The sequence below is a fragment of the Vanellus vanellus genome (assembly GCF_965231255.1).
Source record: "Vanellus vanellus genome assembly, chromosome: 1".
Classification (NCBI taxonomy): Eukaryota; Metazoa; Chordata; class Aves; order Charadriiformes; family Charadriidae; genus Vanellus; species Vanellus vanellus.
In genome coordinates, this window is record NC_138905.1 from 144,746,637 (window position 1) to 144,767,500 (window position 20,864).

The following is a 20,864-nucleotide window of genomic DNA, read 5'->3' on the forward strand; positions in this document are numbered from 1 at the left end:
GGTGGGAGAGGCCAGTTTACTCCTGGCTATTGCCCTACTTCCAGACAATCAGATGATTTATTGATGATTTATCAATGATTTAAAGTCAAGATCATAGGCCCAGTGCATTTTCAGTTCTCAGCAGAAGCCCCTTGCTTTGGGACTGTACTAGCAAAATTCAAAGGGATTAATCCTGCAAGGTTCTCGCATATGCCAGAACGCTACAAAATGTTTAGGAATATGTTTCAAGTTTGAGCTTCAGGCTCAAAGCCATGGTTTGTGGAGAAAGATAACTAATCTAAATAAAAATAGCAGAGTCTTGTCCTATCCCTTCAGTGACAGATTACTGCTAAAGCAAAACCAGCCAGCTCTGACTTAGAAGTATTAGGAAGAAGCTGCAAGGAGAATTGGCAAATACTACCTGCTATATACGGTGGTAAAGGCTTCCCATCAAGGAGATCTGAATCATCAAAACCTCCTGCAAGATAAAGATTAGGATTTCTGTTTCAAAATTATCTGATCTGGTAATGCCTTCAGCTGCGTTGTCCAGTCTTTTTGTAATGTACTGGAGAGGGGTGAGGAGCCTTTGAAATCTCAGTGTCGACATGGCGGATGGGTCAAGTGTCTTGCACCGAATGGTCACCTATTCAAATTCACCTGGAAGCTGGAATACTAAAATTTTGGGGGTTTACCTGTTCCACATCTGTATTGGCACCTGTGGGATATGTGGGCTTGGGCTCTTAGTAGCACAAATCCTTATATAATATGGCCATCTGAAATCCCAGCAGCTACTGGAGCAGGAAGTCAGTGGGTCCTTTCCAGGAAAGATTCCAGAAGGCCTCCAGAAGGACCTGTCCACAGCTTACCACTACAATCAGTATCAGAAGTAAGTATGGGATACATGGTGGTAGCTGGGATAGATGTGCCACTTCCACTTTATTTAAGTGGGTATCTTGGAGCACACTCAAAAGCAATACAGGCTTACATCCATCTGCCCAGTCCCACATTTGTATGCCCCAGGGCCATCTGAGATGCACCTTTCATTATGGATTTGAACATAGGCACCTGGGAAAACATAATCCAGGAGTGCAGGACAGGCTGGGATCTACCCGGCTGGGGAGCAGCTCTGTGGAAAAGGACCTGGGGGTCCTAGTGGACAGCAAGCTAAGTATGAGTGAACAGTGTGCTGCTGCGGCAAAGAAAGCCGACAGGATGCTGGGTTGCATCAACAAGGTCATCAGCAGCAGAGATAAAGAAGTCATTATCCCACTCTACTCAGCGCTTATCAGGCCACACCTGGAATATTGTGTACAGTTTTGGTCCCGCCATACAAAAAATATGTGGGCAGGCTGGAGAGTGTCCAGATAAGGGCCACCAAGATGGTCAAAGGACTGGGAAGCCTGCCATACGAGAAAAGGCTGAAAGAATTGGGTCTGTTCAGCCTTGAGAAAAGAAGGCTTAGGGGAGACCTTATCACCATGTTCCAGTGCTTAAAGGGTGGCTACAAAGAAGACAGAGACTCCCTTTTTACGAGGAGTCACATGGACTGCTAGGGAGATTCTGACTGGACACAAGAGGAAAACTTTTCACAATGAGAACAATCAGCCATTGGAATAATGTCCCCAGGGAAGCAATGGATTCCCCATCACTGGACACTTTTAAGATTCAGCTGGACAGAGTGCTGGGTCATCTTGTCTAGACTGTGCTTTGGCCAAGAAAGGTTTGACCAGGTGATCCTTGAGGTCCCTTCCAACCTGGGATTCTATGATTCTGTAATAGGTTTATCCACGCCCTGTGGCTAGATGTCAAATTCGAACCTTAGCATGATTCAGTGTATACATGCCCAAAAAGAAAAGGCAAACAAGGTAAATGTTAGTCTCATTCCATTTAGGAGTCAAAGTCCCACATTTTGGGCAGACAGAAAAACTTTATGGTACCAACACCAAAACTCAGAAAATCTTTCCAAACACTGGGTCAGGAACAGTGGTTACAAAAGGGAGACAGAGGGAAGGGATGATAAAAACTATAAATAAAGAAATAAGAGAGTAAACTATTCAAAATATCTGCTCTGAACTGCTCATACTGCTAGCATTTATTAGAAGAAAATAGTCTTACCAGAATTACTATAGCTTCCTGGTCGTGGTGGAAGAGGTGGATATAAAGGCTTTCTTGAGATGTCACCTATTGATAATTAATATTGTTAGATGGTCAGACAGGCAAAACTGAGAGCTGTAAATAAAGAGTATGATAATCTGAGATTTTTTACCTATTTCTAGTATGTCTTCCGGTGAATTAAGAAAAGGACCTTGTCATTATTTAAAGATCTCAAGCACTACATCAACAAATAGCTATCTACCTCAACTAATCAGAAAGTGAAAAGGGAATATTTTCAAAATTAAAATAAAGAAGAATTCACAAAAATGTTGAAGGAAGATATTTCATATATTTCTGGCAAGTGCTAACATTTTTTAATGCTTGCAGCTGGGAAGCACAGTGTGTTACTGTAGGTGTCAGTGGTGCACTTATACAGAGCCAACAGAGAAGTCGGTGTTCTGGGCTGGGCAGGATGCAACAGGTTATCTCTGTGTCATCAGCAGGTATTAATAAGATCTGCAGATTAGTTTCAGCTAACAGATGCTGAATTTATCTAACACACTATGAATTTTCTACTCTTGAACAGTGCAAAATGAACTCAGACTTCAGCTTTGTTGTTTAGGACTTTGTGCTGGTATTGGGCCTTAATTTTTGCCAAAGTATTAGGAAGAGATGCATTGGATAGAGCAGGAGACCTGATGACTAATAGCAGTTTCCAAACTGCACGTACAGTGCTGGAGACACAAGAGCTGAATCAGTTCAAAACCTGCCAAAGTAAACGCCCAGGGCTGTTGCTCTGCATGTATAGAGTAGGTCCCCTCTTGCCATCCTTTCTCTCATCCAGTTCAGTCGCATACTTAACTGTTCTTATGGTCAGACAGTGAGTTTAGCTCTGAATAAATTGAAGTTAGGCCACGGAAATAAAGAACAGTTTCCCTCCCTCTCCTTAAATCTTTCTTTTACCTTCTGTACATGCCAGATGCCCTTTTATCATGTTTTCTTCTTGCCTAGCTAAATATAATGCTTCTGTTTGTGAGTAACACTTAGGTTCTGATTCAGCAAATTATTTAGATATGTGCTTAACGTCAGGCAAGTTTAACCTACTGCAGTCAATGGATTTTAGGTAGAGTCTTAAAGCTGTGCTGAATCAGACTTTGCCCAATTAATTCTATGCAATAGAAGAAGAGACTTTTTCTGTTCCAGATCTCTGTGTAATGAGCTAAGTTTCACCATGGCACAATAGCAGAAAACTACTGGTCCCATCATTCATTTCTATTATGATACTGAACTTATTCAGTCTTCTCTAAGTATAAGAAGATATATTCTATGGCATAGCTAGTGAAAAAATAATGTCTTCAGAACTATTGATAATGAGGCACATAGCATTAATCCTATTATACCATGTATGAATGTCAATTAATTGAAAATGGAGCAGAGAAACAAAAACTGAGGGAAACATCATTTGCCATCTTCTGAATGAAAACGTGGGGTTTAGTGAACATACTGAAGCTATTCATCAATAATTTAATCAACATACTAAACCCATCCTCTCATAAAAGTACCCATTAAAAACTTGCAGGATTAGAACAATTAGTATGGGCAGGAAGAAGTGAGACTATAAACATGGAAATTATAAACAATCAGATTCAGCTTTATAAAGTGTGGGCTAACGTCATTCAAACACAGGCATGAAATGTCACGGGGCAACCTGGAAATGTGGAAAGCCCTGGAAATGTGAAAGAATAATATAAAAATTCTGATTCTCTAAGACTGAAACATGAGTAAACCAGACCACTGTGACTGGAGTCATAAATCAGAGGTTCTATGCAATGGGATGAGAAGTAATTTTTCTTCTCCCTAGCCTTGATTCAAGTGGAACTTCAGGCTTTCATTCAATACGACTTGCATTTTAGATAGTTTCAGTGTACAAGAACCTTTCTAGAGTACTTGACATCCTTGGTATACCTTTAGACACACTAAGCAAAATGTGGTGCAAAAATTCCCAGTCAAGGATTTTATATGTCTACACAGCTCAGCACAGTACTGTGAATACTTCCTGGGTCAGTTCTGGATGTTATAGAAATACCTGTAAATTATAGCAGATTACAACAGCTTGACTGCTTCAAGCTTAAGCTATATCATGCTCATCAGTGCTCATCTCTGAGACATTCCTTCCTGCATTTCTGATATAGGATCAGCAGAGCTACAACAAGCTCACACCTCTCTCTATCCACTGTTACCTCTGATTCCTAATCTTAGGCAGACTCACTTTTGGTAGCTGAAGAAACTACTGCCATCACCTGTTGTCTTCAACCTTCTGCCAGAGGCCACCACCCTGCACCATCATGGCTGAATGGGCCATACATGCTCTCCCCAGCCATGACCGTGGCAGCCTGGCATGGTAATGTAAACCGTCGCTGACTTCTGTTCCCGCAGGCAGGAAAGCCTGCAAGCTCCCATAGCTGGCAACCAGACACAGCCCATCCTGCTGTCCCCTCTCTGCGTGATGGCCTCTGGCAAAAGGGCTGCAGGTACATGAGCTGTAACGACTCCTATCACTACAGTTCCTCCTACAGTCTTGAAATGTCTTTTCACGAATTAGGCAGACTTCAGAAAAAGACTATGAAAAAAACCCAACCATTATATTCAAGAAAAGAAGAGAGTACTCACCCCCACCAAGAGCATCTCCTAAATGCAGATCATTGTCTAAAAATGAAAAGGAGGAAGATGTAGAGAAATGAGTTACACACAATTTTTGAGGGAAGTGAAATATTAGTTTTAGTAGAAAATGTACAACTGAATGTTTGACAAGCAACTTTTTTGGATCAGTCCCACAAATTCAAATAAGATATTACACTTTTATTGAAAACTCCTATAGATTTTAATATTTTCCTACACAATAATTGACAAATGATACAATATTTTCTACTCAAAATACAAAAGATTTATTCCAGCTTTAAATAAGCTCAGAATAAATCTCATAGTGGAATCAAGATCAATACCTCTAATATATTTGCAAGTGCTATGTTAACATACAAAAATGTATCTATTTTTAAAATACACTTATTTATTAACATTTGTTTCTGGTTAAAACTGGTATATGCACGTTTGACTCAAATGTAATTTGTTGAACTGCAAGAACTGAATACCCGTTTCAAGAACAAATGCTGGGAAGTAATAAACCTACTTAGTGAGAGAGATTTGAATGAACTAATTTAAGTAAGGGTCATGGTAACATAAAAATTTTGCTTCGAGTGGTCATACATGCCTGTCTGAGGTTAGGTGACAGTCTGCTTTTCTTTGAGTGAGCTATAAAGGTTTTAAAATAGACTTAAATGTCTGTATGTGCATGCTATGCAGTGAATCAACAGGCTCTTGCCATTCCTCCAGCACTCTACACATGTTTTGCCGTATCTGGGATGGAATTTTCCTTCCAATTAACAATTTGTCAATGAACTGCCCATGCATGAAGAAGAGGAACTCCATTTCCAATGTGCAGGTGTGGATATGAGTATGTGGGTGATATTTTAGGGTCTGTATGAAATGATGGTGAGCTCTGAAAGGTCACTGAGTAATAGGCAGAAAAACATTAGATGGATGTCATAACTCCAAGGATCCCTTTCTTGCTCCTTATAAATGTAGAGTGCTGTAATGAATCAGAAGGGACAGCAAAATCTACCTAAATTTTGTTACTGATGCTTATTGCCACATAAGATAGACACTCAATTAATTTTATTTTTTTCATTATAATTGTGTCAGAATTCCCTAAACCCAGGAAAATCCATCCAAATGCATCACCATGCAGAAGCTTGCCTTCATGTATTCTCTATATTCAGAGGGAGTGGGAAGCTGCTTTTGCACAGTATTTAGTCTCATTTGTGTAACAACTCGGAAATGCTTTGGTGTCATCAAGAAACCTGGCAGGAAAATAATCAAATGCATACTACATGACTCAGGTTGTTCTTGTCCAGCCAGGTGTTGATCCTGTCTATGTCTGGCCAGCAGAGAGTTGCATTTCAAATATACCTTTACATGTCAAATGCTAACACTGTAAGAAACAATAAATTGCAAACTGGATTCAATTTATTATCAAGATGAAGTATTCAAGTAAAATGAAGGGTTCCACTCTGCAGGGTTCATGCAGAGATTTATTACAGAAATGTTAAGGGGAGTATGAATGAAATACAAATGGAAATGTATGTGTCTGTAGGGACCAGAAGAAAGAGCAGAGCAAAGGGTTAAAAGAACAGACAATAAAGGTCGCCACTCCCAGCAGCAAAATTGAGGAATGTGTTTTTTCTCTCAAAACCAGCAGACCTACGCTCCGATAAGACAACAGTACAGATGACTTGTCAGCAGAAGAAAAGCAGAAGGGCACTCTAAAGCCAAAGGTTGCAGCATATCACCTATTCCACTACTTTTCCTGTTTGCCCACCCAGAAAACAGACTGGAGACATGGTCTGTGTACCCCAAACAAGCAAAACCAGGCAGTGGGCAGCAACCTGGCCTAGGGTTCAGAGACACTGAAGTAAGCAAGATGATGAGGCAAAGGACCTCTCCGTGATAGCTGATGACTCCTAAAGGGTATAAAAAGTCTGCAGATAAACTAGCTTGTCATTTCTGATCAAGAAGAACCACAGAGACAGGATAAGCTGGCGTACCTTGGCCCATGTTGCGTGTGATGCTCACCAGACCACGTGAGCACACACATCTTGGTATGTGGGTTTGAGAGTATGGCTGAATTAAATCAACAGCAGGATGAATGTGAGTGGGTGAAATCAACTTATTTAGAGATTTTGTAAACAAACATCACCTTCTCCTTCCATTAAGTTTTGTGTTGAACTTTGTTACACTAAATGGGAGGTACCCACGGGAGAGCTTCAACTCAGGCAGAGGTTTCTATGTGGGAAGTGATGCCCAGAGGACATGGCCTGTACAGTAATGGGCCCCAGCTCAACCAAAGTCATCATCTTAGCCAGCCTCATTTCTCAATGGTACTGGCTGAATGAGACATAGAGGAAACCCTGAGGTTAAGATGAAGCATCAGGCAGGTGCTGGGAATACGTTTGTGTCATCTTTCTGCACAATTCCAAATCTAGTAATTGATTTTTAACACTGTTTTTTAAACTAGTTTTCATTGCTTTTAAAATCCCTGCAATCCTCTTCAGTGCTGAAATAGATTCCAAAGTGGTCTGGAAAACATGGAGTTCTTAATTTCCGAGAGTTGGTGAAGTTGACTCAGGTAGGGCAGATAATCACCTGACGGTCATATCTCTAACCGATTTAGGAGTCCCTAAAAATGAAATTCCTTTCACCTGACGGAGGCAGCTTCAACTGGAGATATTGGCATTCCTTAGTTACCGTTAAACGTGACTGAGGACAGAGTCTTTTACAGTACAGTTCAAGTAACCTACTTAAAATGTCTATATTAGGATGAGAACAAATCCACATTTACAGTGATATAAACCGTCCCTGGACGTGCTGATTTCTCTCCACAGACTTCAAAGGAAGTCGGGACAGTGACCTAAGTAGAGGGCAGTGGCTTAGCAGTACTGTACAACAGACACTTCTAATCTAATTTTCTTTACAAAATGAAGTGGGAAGGAAGAATGCAACCATTACAGGATTCAGTAGCTACCACATTCAGTAGCTACCAACAAAAGGCTGCCTTGTTTGTTCAAAAGCAAGCCAGAGAATCACATGGGAAATGTAAGTGCTTTCATGTACCTAAAGACTTATTGCAATATTTATCCAGAAAAAGACTGAAAGTTGTTGTGTAGGCTAATGTTATCCAGCATTTCCTGACTCGAGCATTTTGTTTGACATCCAGAAATTTCTTTCATTGTAGTTTAGATGAAAAATTTCTATGTTATCATAAAGCGTTCCATCATAAATCCATGTGTGGTTTTGTTGTTTTGTGGGGGTTTGGGTTTTTACAAAAATAATGACTGTTCATTGGAAATCATCGTTTGTCATCCTTGGGACTACAGCTAAAACTTTTTGGTCCCCTCTGCTGTTGAGAGCCTTTTTTCCTTTCTGACACAGGTCTTTGTAGCAGTCAATACTAGATAATATTGAATAAATACCTGGGGACAAGAAAGAATACCCAAATTCCTTCTGATTCTTTTCCAAGTCCATTATCAAGCACCATGAATATTTATGGTAAAAGAAAAGATAATGGCAAAAAGGTAGAAGAACAGTTACTATTTTTTAGCAACAGTTACTCATTTTTAGCAACAGTTACCCATTGTTATACTCCCCAGGGAGTTCAATACAGGCTTGGAAAGCATGAAGATCTTCAGGAAATAAAATGCCATCAGTGGCCAGTCATGCTCTAAAGCCTTACTGGATGCAGTAAAGACATTAACTGGCAATTGTCAAAAAAAAAAACACTTACTTTACATACAGAAGGCAGCTAGTATTCACATAAATGGTTGCAGCTACAGTGCATTAGCAAATATGATCAAGAATCTCATGGGAAACAGTTTCTACTTATCTAAAATCAGCTATGACCCGTTGTTCTCATTACTCACTCAGCACAGGCCTTGTCGGTCTTCTGATCACTGTAGGCTTTCTGGTAATTATATCCTCTGTGGGGCACAAAGACATATCAATAAACAATAACAGCTTAAAGTTTTTCAACTTATCAAAAGGAGGTATCTGCATATCTAGAGAGCTGTGTTCAAGAAATCTTTATGTATCATGACAGAAGCTAAAAATAAAGGGGTATGTTTTCAAAGCCATTTTTTTTTTTTTAAGAAAATTTTAATTTTATGACAGAAACGTTGAAATCTAGCATTTCTTAATTCTGTGTATCTGTCTTTAATTTAAGTACTAGGCACTTCATATTCCTGCCCTCAAGGAAAAGGACTTAAGATTTATTATTGGGTTCTGAATGTCGTGGTAAAATAAGGATAGGAGATTTACTTACCTGGGTGATCAAGAGCATCAGCTAAATTAAAATCACGTTGACCTAGAAGGAAGGTGACAGAAGGAAAGAGACAAAGTCAGTGGGCAGGTTTCCATCACATCCAGATCTGAGGGCTCTGGACAAAGCCAGAACACCAGTAGGAGTCAAAAGAAGAATCCATCCAAACTGGAGCAGGCACAGAGCAAGCTGTCAGCTGTTGTCACTGTGCTCTGCAGTTCTAAATGACCATGCGAGATGGGCTTGATCAACTCAAAGAAGCTGTTCATTCAGGTCGCGCAAAGAGAAGCTGCTCTCTCATGTTATCCATATTCAGCCGCTGTGCAAACACACCTTTGAAGAACACGGGCTGCCTGTTACAGGGCATAAGGGCTACTGCCAAGAGGCAGCTGAAAGTAGCATTCAGCACAGTACTTGCAAACCAGAATCATTAGGGGACAACTTTTAGTAGCTTCATTACTGTTTTACTAGCTCAGCTTCAGAGAGCAGCTTTACTGGCAAGCCTGCCTTGTGGTCACTTGTAACATGAATCCACTTTTGGTTTTAATTCCTCCTCTCACATGTACCAGCAGTAAAAGATATAAAGATGAGTTTACCTAGTTTAGTTTCCACCGTACCTTATAAAATCTGTAAGGGGAGAAAAGATCCCTTCCTATTCTGTGTTAGGTGACAATGATGTCATTAAATGTCACAGCAGGGCACTTAGCATCCTGACCTTTGAAGTTAGAAGGTAAATAAAACTGGAAAATGTTTAAAATGTATAAACTGAAGCATATGACTTTGAACCGAACACAGTTATTCATGTGAGTTTTACTTCTGCTCTCTACAATCTGCCTCTTTTAGTACACAGCCTTCATGAAACAACTCTTTACACAGTGTGTATCCATCAGTTTTCATCCAGACTGAAACTTCACCGTCCTTGTGTTTGCACAGCAAATACAAGATCAGCCTGCACAGACCCTCAAAAAGTCACGACGTGCCGTGGCTTCCCTAAGCAGAAATATTTTACTGTGCTCTACCAAGTAAGCCTCTTGATCTGCATCTATTTATCATCTTGTCTAAAAGGCTTAGTACCTAACTCTTCCATTAAGTGTTTGTCTTTTTCAGTTCTGAACACTCCACAGCCATTGTTCAAGTGGGGAAACTGAGGAACAGAGAGAGGCACGTCAAGGCTCTGGCTTCAGCTCAGCCCTCTTTTCTTGACAGGTGCTGTCCGTCTTCATAGCATTCTTCACATTAATTACTCTTCCTAAATTATAGCTCTCACCTGTGTCAAAAAGCTCCTGGAAAGATTAATTATCATTATCAGTGCTAAAACACAGTGTGATCCTCAGATAAAAATCAGCACAGGAGCATAAAGTAAAAATGTTTTGATTCCCATAAGGATTTTCACATAAGTCTGTGAACTTAATTATAGCTGGTGTCTGACGGAAAAGATAAAATGAGGCCGGAATGCAAAATAGTGAATGGCTTCTAAAGCAAAACTGTCCCTATAAAATACTATGACAAACCTGTGATTGGAAAGAAAAAGCAGATAACAGCATAAAGCTTTCCCTTTAATGTAGTAGAGTGGCATTTTCTCTCTTATTTGAACTGATCTTGGAGTTTCACCTCGTCCAACCACCTCTCCTTCCCCTGCCCTGGCCGCTGAGCCAACCTAGCTAAGTCCAGTAAGCTTTGGACTCGGTCGTTAGATGGAAAATACTCCAAGACCCTGACCAGTTATTTTTTTGTATATGAATCCATTAAAATACATAAATATATAAAACTGGCAAGTGGCTTCCTCAGGAGATATTCCCTGCTGGAGCCCTGAGGACATCACCAGCCCTTACTGGCCCTGAGCCCCTGCCCACGGGCTGTCACAGCCCTGCTGCTGCCCAGCCATAGGACCATTTGATTGCCATACAGAATCCTACCCACAGGCTGACATCTTGGGCATTGCCTCAACTTATATGGTCAAATTATATATTTCTGAAGCATTTCTTTGGTGCCGACAATATGAGCAATTTAAGTTTGACTGTCCTTTGATTTTGTTCTCTGGGTAAATCTTCATTCTTGATCGGGATCCTGAGTGCTGAAGGAGGCTGGGTGACCTGAAACCTGCTGCTGCAGGATACTGCTGGTGGGATTCAAACCATTTCTCATCAGAGTGAGTCATCAGAAATAATTTCGTAACACCAAAGAGCCGTTGGCCAAACCAGCTCCTTTGTTACAGGTCTTGACACGCAGGAACAAACGATACAGAAAGCGGCTACTGAAGTCCCAATGCTGTTAAGAGAATGTGACAAAATCATCTTGTGAAGGAAGACTCTGGAAAACTTCCAGGTACATTATTTCTTTGAAGTTAGGGAAAAGAAAAAAATAGGAGGAATCTAATCAAAAGAGTTAATGGCATTCAAACAAGATGATGCAGATGCTTCCAATTGCAGGAGAACCAAAGCAAAACAGCATACTGGAACAGTTACTAACATCTGCCCTTCTCCTGAACAATACCAACGCTTCCCTCTCTGTTGTATGTCTGCTCTGTTATCGAAAAAGTGGTAAAAGACAAGAGGTGTTCTTTTGAGAGAGCAGGGGAGAAACAGAAGACAACTACAGAACTTTTAAGAAGAGAAAAAAGAAGCCTGAAATTCCCCTGCAGAAATTATTTAGATTGATTTTTTTTTAATTATTTCTCACGATGGACCAAGTAATAAAATAAACATACACCAACACAGAATGACTGATTGGGAGTAAGACTGGAATCTATATAGAAATCTCTTTGGCTGTGTAAATATAAACCTTGACAGATGGGCAGATTGTATGTGGACATCTGTACAGCACGGCAAATGATATCCCAATAAACCAAAAGATTGCTTGGACTTCCATCCCGACTTCCTCCGATAATAACGTCAAATGACCGCAAGGAGTAAGATTTTGTGGAGCAGAATTTTAAATGCTCATTACCATTTCTCAGACTGCACCTAGACATTTTAAGAATCTAATTTGGGAGGATAACAGATGGTTAAATAGCTGAACAGCCCAGATTTCATCCACAAAATGGTGGGTCTAAAACCAAAAACACATAAGAGACTCAGAGAATAATTAGCTCAATAGGAACTGCAGTCACTTCAGGGAACTCAGAAGATAAATGACAACGGAAATAAATTAGTCAAGCTTCTTCACAGAACAAACAGACTGAAAGAAATTCATTTTCCACATAGAAAAATGGCTCTTTTTTTTGGACCAGCTTCCATAATAGAAACAGCTGGAAATATACTGATGAAAATGAGAATGAAAGAAATTTTCACATCGAAAAAACAGCTTTGTTCCTTTGGGGTTTTTTATTTGGCTGGGTTTTTTTGTGTGTGGGTTTTGTTGATTTATTTTTTTTTAACCTGCATAAAGTTATGAAGAGATTTAGCTATGCAGGAGGTATTATCTCAGCGTTATCTCTGTTATTACTGCTTCGAGCTAGTATGCTATTTCTTGGCACCACTTCTAGCCTTTCTTCTGGGAGTATCCCCATTTTTACATAGAAATGAAATTATTCTAATAGTGGTTTTTGTTGGGTGGTCCACAACGATTCATAACAGAGAATTTGAGAAAATGCTTATAAGCTCCTGCCTGACACCACAGAACCGTCCTTATCTGCAAATGAGAAAGTCTTAAGCCAAGAAAGCAAGTCTTCCAGATGGATACACAGTTTGTATTGCAAAAGGACCTGTTTTAATTATGTTTATACTAGCTGCTCAAACACAATGAACTACACTAGCAGCAGGGCTTTTGCTAGCACTGCCAGCCTTATTTGGGATGTAATTCCCTCATCTCCACCCAACGCATGGAGCTGTGCCTGTATAAATCTGAAGCGTAGTCCTGGCCTGAACAGTTAACAGTAGACCTCTCTGTAGCGGCCGGACAGGGGAGAATAGATTCCATAAAGCCAAATGTCAAAATACAGTAGCTTAAATGACAAAGTTGCTACATGTATTTTTACAGGCAGGACACTTGCTTTCACTAACACACATACTTTCTATGAGCCTTTTAAATATGATGTGTGGAAGGCTGGTGATATAAAATCCTTGTTAGTCCACTTGCTCTACTATGGGGACAGTTAGGGTTGCTGTTTGCCACAGAGATACTGAGCCAGCTTTTGCTAAGTTCCCTTGAATATAAGACGTATCCTGCTGAAGCACCACAGAGCTGAGGTCATCTTACCCCAGCAAGGCAGCCCCCTGCAAAGTCGTGTCCTCAGGCACACGTGCATTTAATGTTCACAAACTTTTGCCCATACTAGTTTTCTGAAAATGGGACCCAAATATCCAGTCACTAAAATGCAGACAGCAGCGTCTTTTGCCTGTGGTTGAATTAGTGACCTAAATGTTCAATGGGTCCATCACCCTTTAACTGTGAGCTGATTCATCACAAAGGTCTGAGGTCCCACAGTTTTTGAGGAGGATTTACGAGGAACAAAGCTAGATTCTGCAGGTGGATATTACCTATTCATCATCATGACTGTAGTCAGAAGTTTTCTGACAAAAGGCTGCCATGGCATCACTCTGCAATTTTTAATCTCCATAAGTAGGCTCAGTCCTGCACCAGATCCATATGAACACAGCTTCTGGCCATTAAAATGATGCACATTTAAATAAGACAGTATGAATATTGCTAAATGAGAGTCAGGTTATGCAGCAAATGAACTTCTCAGGCATTTATTTAATATGCATAGTCTAGTATTAAAAACAAAGATAAGATCCATGAGAAAATGTTTCTATATGTGTACATACATGTGTGTGGACGTACATCTTAAATGCGCACATGCACATGTGTGTTAGATAAATCCTTTTGTCATTAATATGATTAAATTAATGGGCCTTGAGTGCATTGCTAGCAGTCATATGATTGGGATGAGATTACCTGTGTTACATATAAATTAGAAGGAACTAACTTAGAAATGCAGGCTAGATAGAAAGGGAAAATAAGTTTATTTTACATTTTTTAAAAACAAGAACAAAAATTATTTCTTCAGTGTAATTCAATAAGAATTGTTTTGTGAATACAATGAGCTTAAAACATTATGAAACTGGCAGAGACTGAGGAAGAAGTGGGTGACTCACAAATGAGAACAAAAATTTTCTAAAAAGGAACAATGTTAACGAAATCACTCGTGGGACCCATTTTATGTTCTTTCTAGCTGAGATGGTATTATTCTTTGTATAGATAATTTCTGATTATTATACAATCATGAGGCATATTTCCCCTGTAATGAGAAAATAGGATGTATTCTCCCAGGTATCTGATTCAGAACATACCCGTTTACTGGTCCAACTTTATTCAGGAAGCAATTATGTTTGTTTAAAGGAAATTACTCATGTAAGAAAAGTTGTGGGAGAACATAAATGTTTACGCCCCAGAGTGGACACTTTGGACAAAATCTCAATGAGTGGCTACTATTTCTTTGATATAACACACTCATGATCCATATTTCCTGATGAGTTTACTGTAGCTTTTTTTTTCCATCATGGCCCTTGTGTTCCATAAACAATGATTGCCATTACAACCCCTTGATGTTGGGGTGGAAAATTAGTATGCTTTAAAATCTGTAATTAAGATCTGAGTTCCGGTCCATAGACCACAGCATATGGACCTGATTATTGGCTTCATGTATTTTTTTCTAGGCCGCTTCTGTTTATAGTTTGAATTCAAGGGAAATGAAAAGGTCTCTCTCACTTATTCATACAAGAACACATTTAAATAATTACCAGCAAATAAGATGCACTAATAAAGCAAGAGTGGCACTACTGCTTTAGGTCTGTGCATCATGGTCTCATCAAACATGAAAGAAAATCTTCCAGGTCGATGGTGTTTGCTTTGCTGTGGACAAACAACAGTTGTTCAAAGGCAGCTGCTGTTCTTTATGATGGGATATGCCCTTCATACGTAAAATAAAACATACATAATTTTCTATATTTTGCTTCAGAGTGAGTGCGGAAGAAGCTGGTGTGTGCTGTAACATTACAGGCACAGCAAAGGAGTTGGGATCTCTGATGAAGCAGCACCATGTGTCTGCGCATCTTACTGAAACTCAGGTTTTCAGTTTGTCATGAGGAAGTGGAGCTTAGGCCATGGCATGGGCTGTCCAGCCAAAGTGTCCCTCTGTCCCTGGGTGGTTTGTGAAGCTGTCAGCCCTTTCCAGCCATTTGGTCTGAGAGCGTCAGGCTTAATGACAGTCACGTTACGTGAGAACTGTACACATAGATAGGCTCAGACAACAGACCTATATGAGTGTTCCTACTGGAACCCTATAGTGTGGCACAAGGAAAAGCCGAGTTGGGCTCTCTGAGTGACCCCTCGCTGCCTAAGTACCAGCTGGCTTTCCCTAGCTGGTAGTTTAGGGAAAACAGAGGGAGTTGAAGATAATGCTGGAGGCCAGGGAGATGCCAGGCTTTGCTATTTCTGTTGCTCACAGAGTGTCTTTTAGTGTTCCTCATCCCACCTTCATCCCAAGCACACTGGTAAAATACGCACAGAATAACCTTTAGCTCTTCAATATGGGTAGCACAGATCTCGGTAGTGCTATTCTGTAACTTAACGTGGAGTTGAATTTCAGATATTCTGTTGTATAACTAATCTTGTGCCCCCTGAACCCACGGTAGCCCAACAGCATAATTATTTATATTGCTTCCAAGGGGGTTAGTAATACTGCCAAGTCGAAGTGGACAATCAGGGCATTTCATACGTGTTCTTTACTTGTGTGTTTAAGATGCAAGACGGCAAAGAAGCAAGGCCTGAGTCTTCTCTGCTTCACACCATTAAGAACGTGTTTTCCAGAAAAGAATAACGCTGGAAAGAGTTTCTGGACGTCAGCAAGCAGGCCTGGTCAGCAACAAAGTCTCTGCAGAGTCTCAGGAGCCACCTCTCATCTCATTTGGACTAAATGAGAAAAGCAATTAAGTTCTCTTTGCGGAGCTGAAGAAGTCTCTGCAGGTGCTGCCAGAGTACACAGAGAATCCTCTCTGGGTGACCCTGGGCAAAGGGCGATGGAGCATCAGTTGACTTCTGAACTTCAAAACTTCAAAAAAGAGGATCTGGTGGCTTAGCCTTCGGAGGGAACAGAAATAGAGGATGCTCTGCAAATCTGAGTTGGCTTTCTGAACAAAGAGCCAGCCTTCTTTTTGTTACTGCTGTGCTCAGATACCAAAACGTTCTGTAAAGCCTTTGTGAATGGAAATATCTGGCTCATATCTTGATTTCTGCTCTGCGCAGATGGTAATCTGCAAGGTAGAGTTGCAGTTTTGATGAGATACAGATTGTGTTCCGGGAGGCTTTGTTGCTGTTAACTCAGGACTGTTGCCTGTGTGGAATGTATGCCCCTGGTTCCTCCACCACTGGTGTTATAAGACCTGGGACATAAGGAAGGACTTTGCTTTAATTTATCTGCTAATCTTAGTGCCTACTCTGGCCTTTGTTTTCATTTAATCTGGAGCATTGATGCCCTTTGAAAATATATTGCTATGACATAGCTTTTTAAGTACATTCCTCAGGAATTAAAAATGCATTGATGACAGGCAAAGCTTATACAGTGGAAGTGGGACTTACATTTTCATAACCCATTGAAGCCCTTTCTTTCAATTGGGACAGCCTATTTGCCTTCATGAGATATTGTACTACAGACCAGATTTTAGATACTATTTTCCCATAACATTCATAGATGTCAGCCCCCCTGTTGAAAAGAAGGAAGACTCTAATCAAAACAATTTGAATCTCTCTCCTAACCACGAGGCAAAACACCAAAGAAAGGTGTAATTTTTATTGATTTTTAATCTTGAAATAACTATGACTTTTATTTGTTTATTTGTTACCCTCAATGGGATGGAAAAGGATTGACAATTGCTGATGCACACAATGGAAAAATACCTACAGGCCTATTTTTGGGTAGGAAAAATACCTACCAAACAGGGAGTTTGGGCACTGCTACCAGGCTTGCAATGTAGCAGCAATGTCTGAGAAGTGAACCCAAGAAGCTGAGTAACCCCACCGGTTGTTAGCTCTTCCCAAGCTCTGATATTGCAACAGCTCTGCTGCTGTTAGCGTTTCAACCAGTTCAGGTATGTCGGTTTATCAAGCTGCCATCACACCCTCGGATGATAGCGCTGACATGCCTACAGCGCTGGTATTGGGAGTGAAATAGTTCTGGCGCCCAGCAACAAGAGAATTCATTGCCTGATATATCCCTGCTGATACGGTGAGCACTTCAGCACGTGCACAGGGACCTCACACGGAGCGACAGCGAGGACTGGAGCTTGGTGGAGCAGTATAGGAAAAACAGGACTGTGCTTTTCATCTGCTAATGCTTTTCATTCTGTCTTTTAACTCCAGTGAAAGCCACATTATTCATAAAACTAAGTCACAGTGTCTCAAATCCAAACAGGTCTGTAATTTTCTCCCTATAAAGTGCCTAGCTAATTAACTGAGAATACAATTAGTTTTGAGTCAACAGCTTTGTAAGCCTTAGCTGGACAGTGGTACATGGTTTACTGGCTAGCAATAAATGCTGTTCCTTTTACCTGCATAGTGAGCAATACTCGATGCAGTAAAGTTAATGTGTCTTGAACATCATCCACCTTTGCGCTGTCTTTGTTACTGACTAAATGTGTGATCTATCAGTTGTTCTTACAGACTGTGGAGGTTACATCTATTTTGGGAACCTGAGGAGCATTTCTGAGCAGTCAGGTCTGAGTGAGCATCTCAGCTGCTTTCCAGCTCCATACAGGTGAGAGCCCTCAGGTTGCATTGTTTCCCCACTGTAGGTACACATCCATGTAGGTATAGCCCATATTGGACATCCAGTATGTTTCAGAACTAAGGTGTATGGCCCAAATGGGACCTCCAGTATGTTTCAAACAGGCGTGTGATATCAGTTACTGGGGGACTAGGACCTAAGATGCGTCTTACCACACCCCGAGTGGGCAGCGCAGACACAGCAAAAGCTGAATTACCACAGGTCAACCGGGCCACAGTAACAGATGTGGGATGTTAGAGTGAACTTCCGTGGAAGAAGTTTCTATGAAGTTTCTTTCATTTGGGTTGGCCTAAAAGCCACTCAGACAATTAGTTGTTGCAACGCACCTTAGACAGGAGACCTCACATAACCTATGTAAGCTTGGAAATAACAAAAGCCAAAGAGTGTAGATAAAAGTATGAAAGGCTGCAGTGAGCAGGTAAGACTCTAAACTATATCAGGTCTCACTTTCCTTGTACAACGTTGTCCTTGGTTGTGCCACACTTCTGTTGGATGTGTCCATCAAGGTAGTCTAGCCAACTGACTGAAGATAGCCGGGCGTAAAGGAAATGCTATATGATAAGGCATGTGATGTGATCTGGCCTGGCCGTAGTGGCATGGTGGTTTCTAGGAGCCATCACGGATGGTTACAGCTTAGGTAAGAACTAAGGCTGAATATAAAAAGATGAATCATGCCACAGACATTCCTATCATAAGGACTTAGACCAGCTTTTCGCCAGCATGGCCAAGCCTTTCTCTTATCACATCTTGATTAGGACTGAGAAGTGGTTCCTGTAAATGTCCCCTGAAACATGGTAAATACTTCGATGATAAAATTCAGTGGCTGTTGTCATAGACTTAATTCATTTTGCTTTTCAGAGTGGATTTAATAGTTTTCACAGCCATAAGACTGTGCCCAAATCCCACAGCAGCTTTCAGCAACGACTTCTTCCCCAAAGCGGGGCCTGGACCAGCCTAAATTAGCCCATGTGTAAAGCGAGAATGGTTAGGCTGGCTATCCTTGTAATTAAAGTGATAGAGTATATGGAAATTCGCTTGCCCGTACACAGATTGTTTGAACAGAAGTATTCAACATAAGAGAGTCCTCCAGAACAAGAATGACTGCATACCAGTGACGGGAGACCGTGTGAATCATCGCTGTTCACAACATACTACAGGGCAGGCCGGCACAGTCCCACTGCTCTGCTGTCTCTACGCCACGTTACTCGCCGAACACCTCCAAATAAACCCTCATTTGTTAAAATGGAACTATGGTCCTAATTTACAGTAAGTTTTTTTCACTGCCCATCACTGCAGTATCTCCTAAGGACTCCATTTAAATCAGGGGTGGTGGGAGGACGAGCGACAGCAGCAATTTTGGGACTAGTGGTTAATGACTGATTTCTTCCTGCAGTCAAACACAGCACTGCAAGTTTTTCAAGTAATGCTAATGTACCAAAACGAAAAGGTTACAAGTACACTACATGGCAGATGCACAGGAGGATGATCCTCTTTGGTTGTAGATCAAAAAAAGATTTACACAATGTTTTGCTAAAAGAAATTTCTGTTAGAATGTAGAAAAACAATTCAATAAGCAGGGACTACATTTTCCCAACTGCTATTTATTTGTCAAAAAATATATACAAAATGTATTCAATTCTTCATTAATCCTGCATGAAAAAAAAATATATGTGTGCTTGTATGGATTTTATCTATTCAGGAATATGTTGGCTAAGGTTAATGAATTATTTTATAATTATTAAAGCGTGAGCACCAATATGAAAGCATGAGCATCTTTAAACTGAATCAGAATTCGCTTTTACAATATAACTAATGTGCTTCAAAATAACAACAACCAAGAGAAGGTCTACAAACATGGTTAGTGTTTGACTAAGGATCTCTTTGGAAACGTTAAGTTCCCCTTGAAGCTCTCATTTTACAGCTTCTGTTTAAAATGTTTATACTCAACTCCAAGTTTGTGAAGAATTTTAGGAGAGCAAGACTAAAAAGAAAATAAGAAATTATAACAATCTCCAACTAGCATGGCTATTATGAGTGATCATCCAAAAGATATATATCTCTTTAGAAACTGCAGAAGCACTTGTCTAAACACACTTAAATGTTTCTCGTGAAACAGTAGCAACAAAAATAACGCCAGCAAGCACTTCTAAATGAGCAAGCATATTTTTTTAGGGGTTGGGGGTTAGGTTTTGGGATTTGTCTTTTTTCATTTTTAATAATCTTGCCCTAGAAATAAGCCAAGGCAAAGGTCACTTACCTCTTACATGGAGTAGAAGAAAGCCAAGGCACAAAATCAGGATACTTCTGAATTTCCCCATGGTCTTCTGCGCAGTGCCTTGATTACACTGGTTGTTTTTTCCAAGCGATGACAGTAGATGTTGCAACTGCAGTGCCAAGGTTTGAGGGAGAAGCTTGGAATCAGCAGCTCTGTCCAAAGAATCCCCTCACCGTCACACTCGTACACCGAAGAAGAGAGAGAAGTCCCTAAACACCTCTCCTAGTACAAGACAAGCAACGAAAGCAGATGACGCTGCTACGGCCAAGCCGTGAGCAGCACCGTAGGTGCCACCCACTCTCCAAGAAATCTATTTATCGCCGAGGCAGGAGCATGGAGAGCCGGGGAACCAGCGGCAGCACCCAATGAGGAGAGAGGCAGCATGACCTGAGCCCACCTCCTTCCCGCAGGGAAAGCCAACCTGTTTGACATCCTCATCTTCACAGCAGGGCGTGGTGCCTTCTCTGAAGCGTACTTGAAAACAATCTCTCAGATATACTCTGTCCTCAAAGCGCTGCTTCCCTGCTCAGTTTTCGGCTGAGCAATAGCTGCGGATAAAGGCGATCGTGTCAGAGTCCTACCCACTAACTAAAGGGAAGCAGAGGCCAAGAATCTGCTTTGGGAATTGTCTACAGTGGGATGACAAAACCCCCTAATTTTATACACTTAAGCTTTGATGTTGGACTACTGAACTGAAGCACGTTCAGCTCCCTGGCGGATGCTTATCTTCACAAGATAAACGTTGTCTGTTGTGATTTTTTCCACTGATCTAGATATATTTTTAGATATAAATCTCCATATGTATC

General features: G+C 40.7%; 1 protein-coding gene across 1 annotated transcript in view; it reads right to left on the reverse strand.

Annotated features, from left to right (window-relative positions):
* The window catches only part of XG (Xg glycoprotein (Xg blood group)), a gene marked incomplete at both ends in the record, with an annotated part of 21,711 nt that extends 1,610 nt beyond the window's left edge, over positions 1–20,101 (reverse strand). Inside the window, 6 exons of the mRNA XM_082491677.1 lie at positions 401–457; positions 2,095–2,160; positions 4,744–4,779; positions 8,607–8,663; positions 9,005–9,046; positions 20,041–20,101. Of these exons, the coding sequence (XP_082347803.1) occupies positions 401–457; positions 2,095–2,160; positions 4,744–4,779; positions 8,607–8,663; positions 9,005–9,046; positions 20,041–20,101 (319 nt within the window). The remainder of the gene's footprint in view (positions 1–400; positions 458–2,094; positions 2,161–4,743; positions 4,780–8,606; positions 8,664–9,004; positions 9,047–20,040) is intronic.
* Between the last annotated feature and the right edge of the window lie 763 nt (positions 20,102–20,864).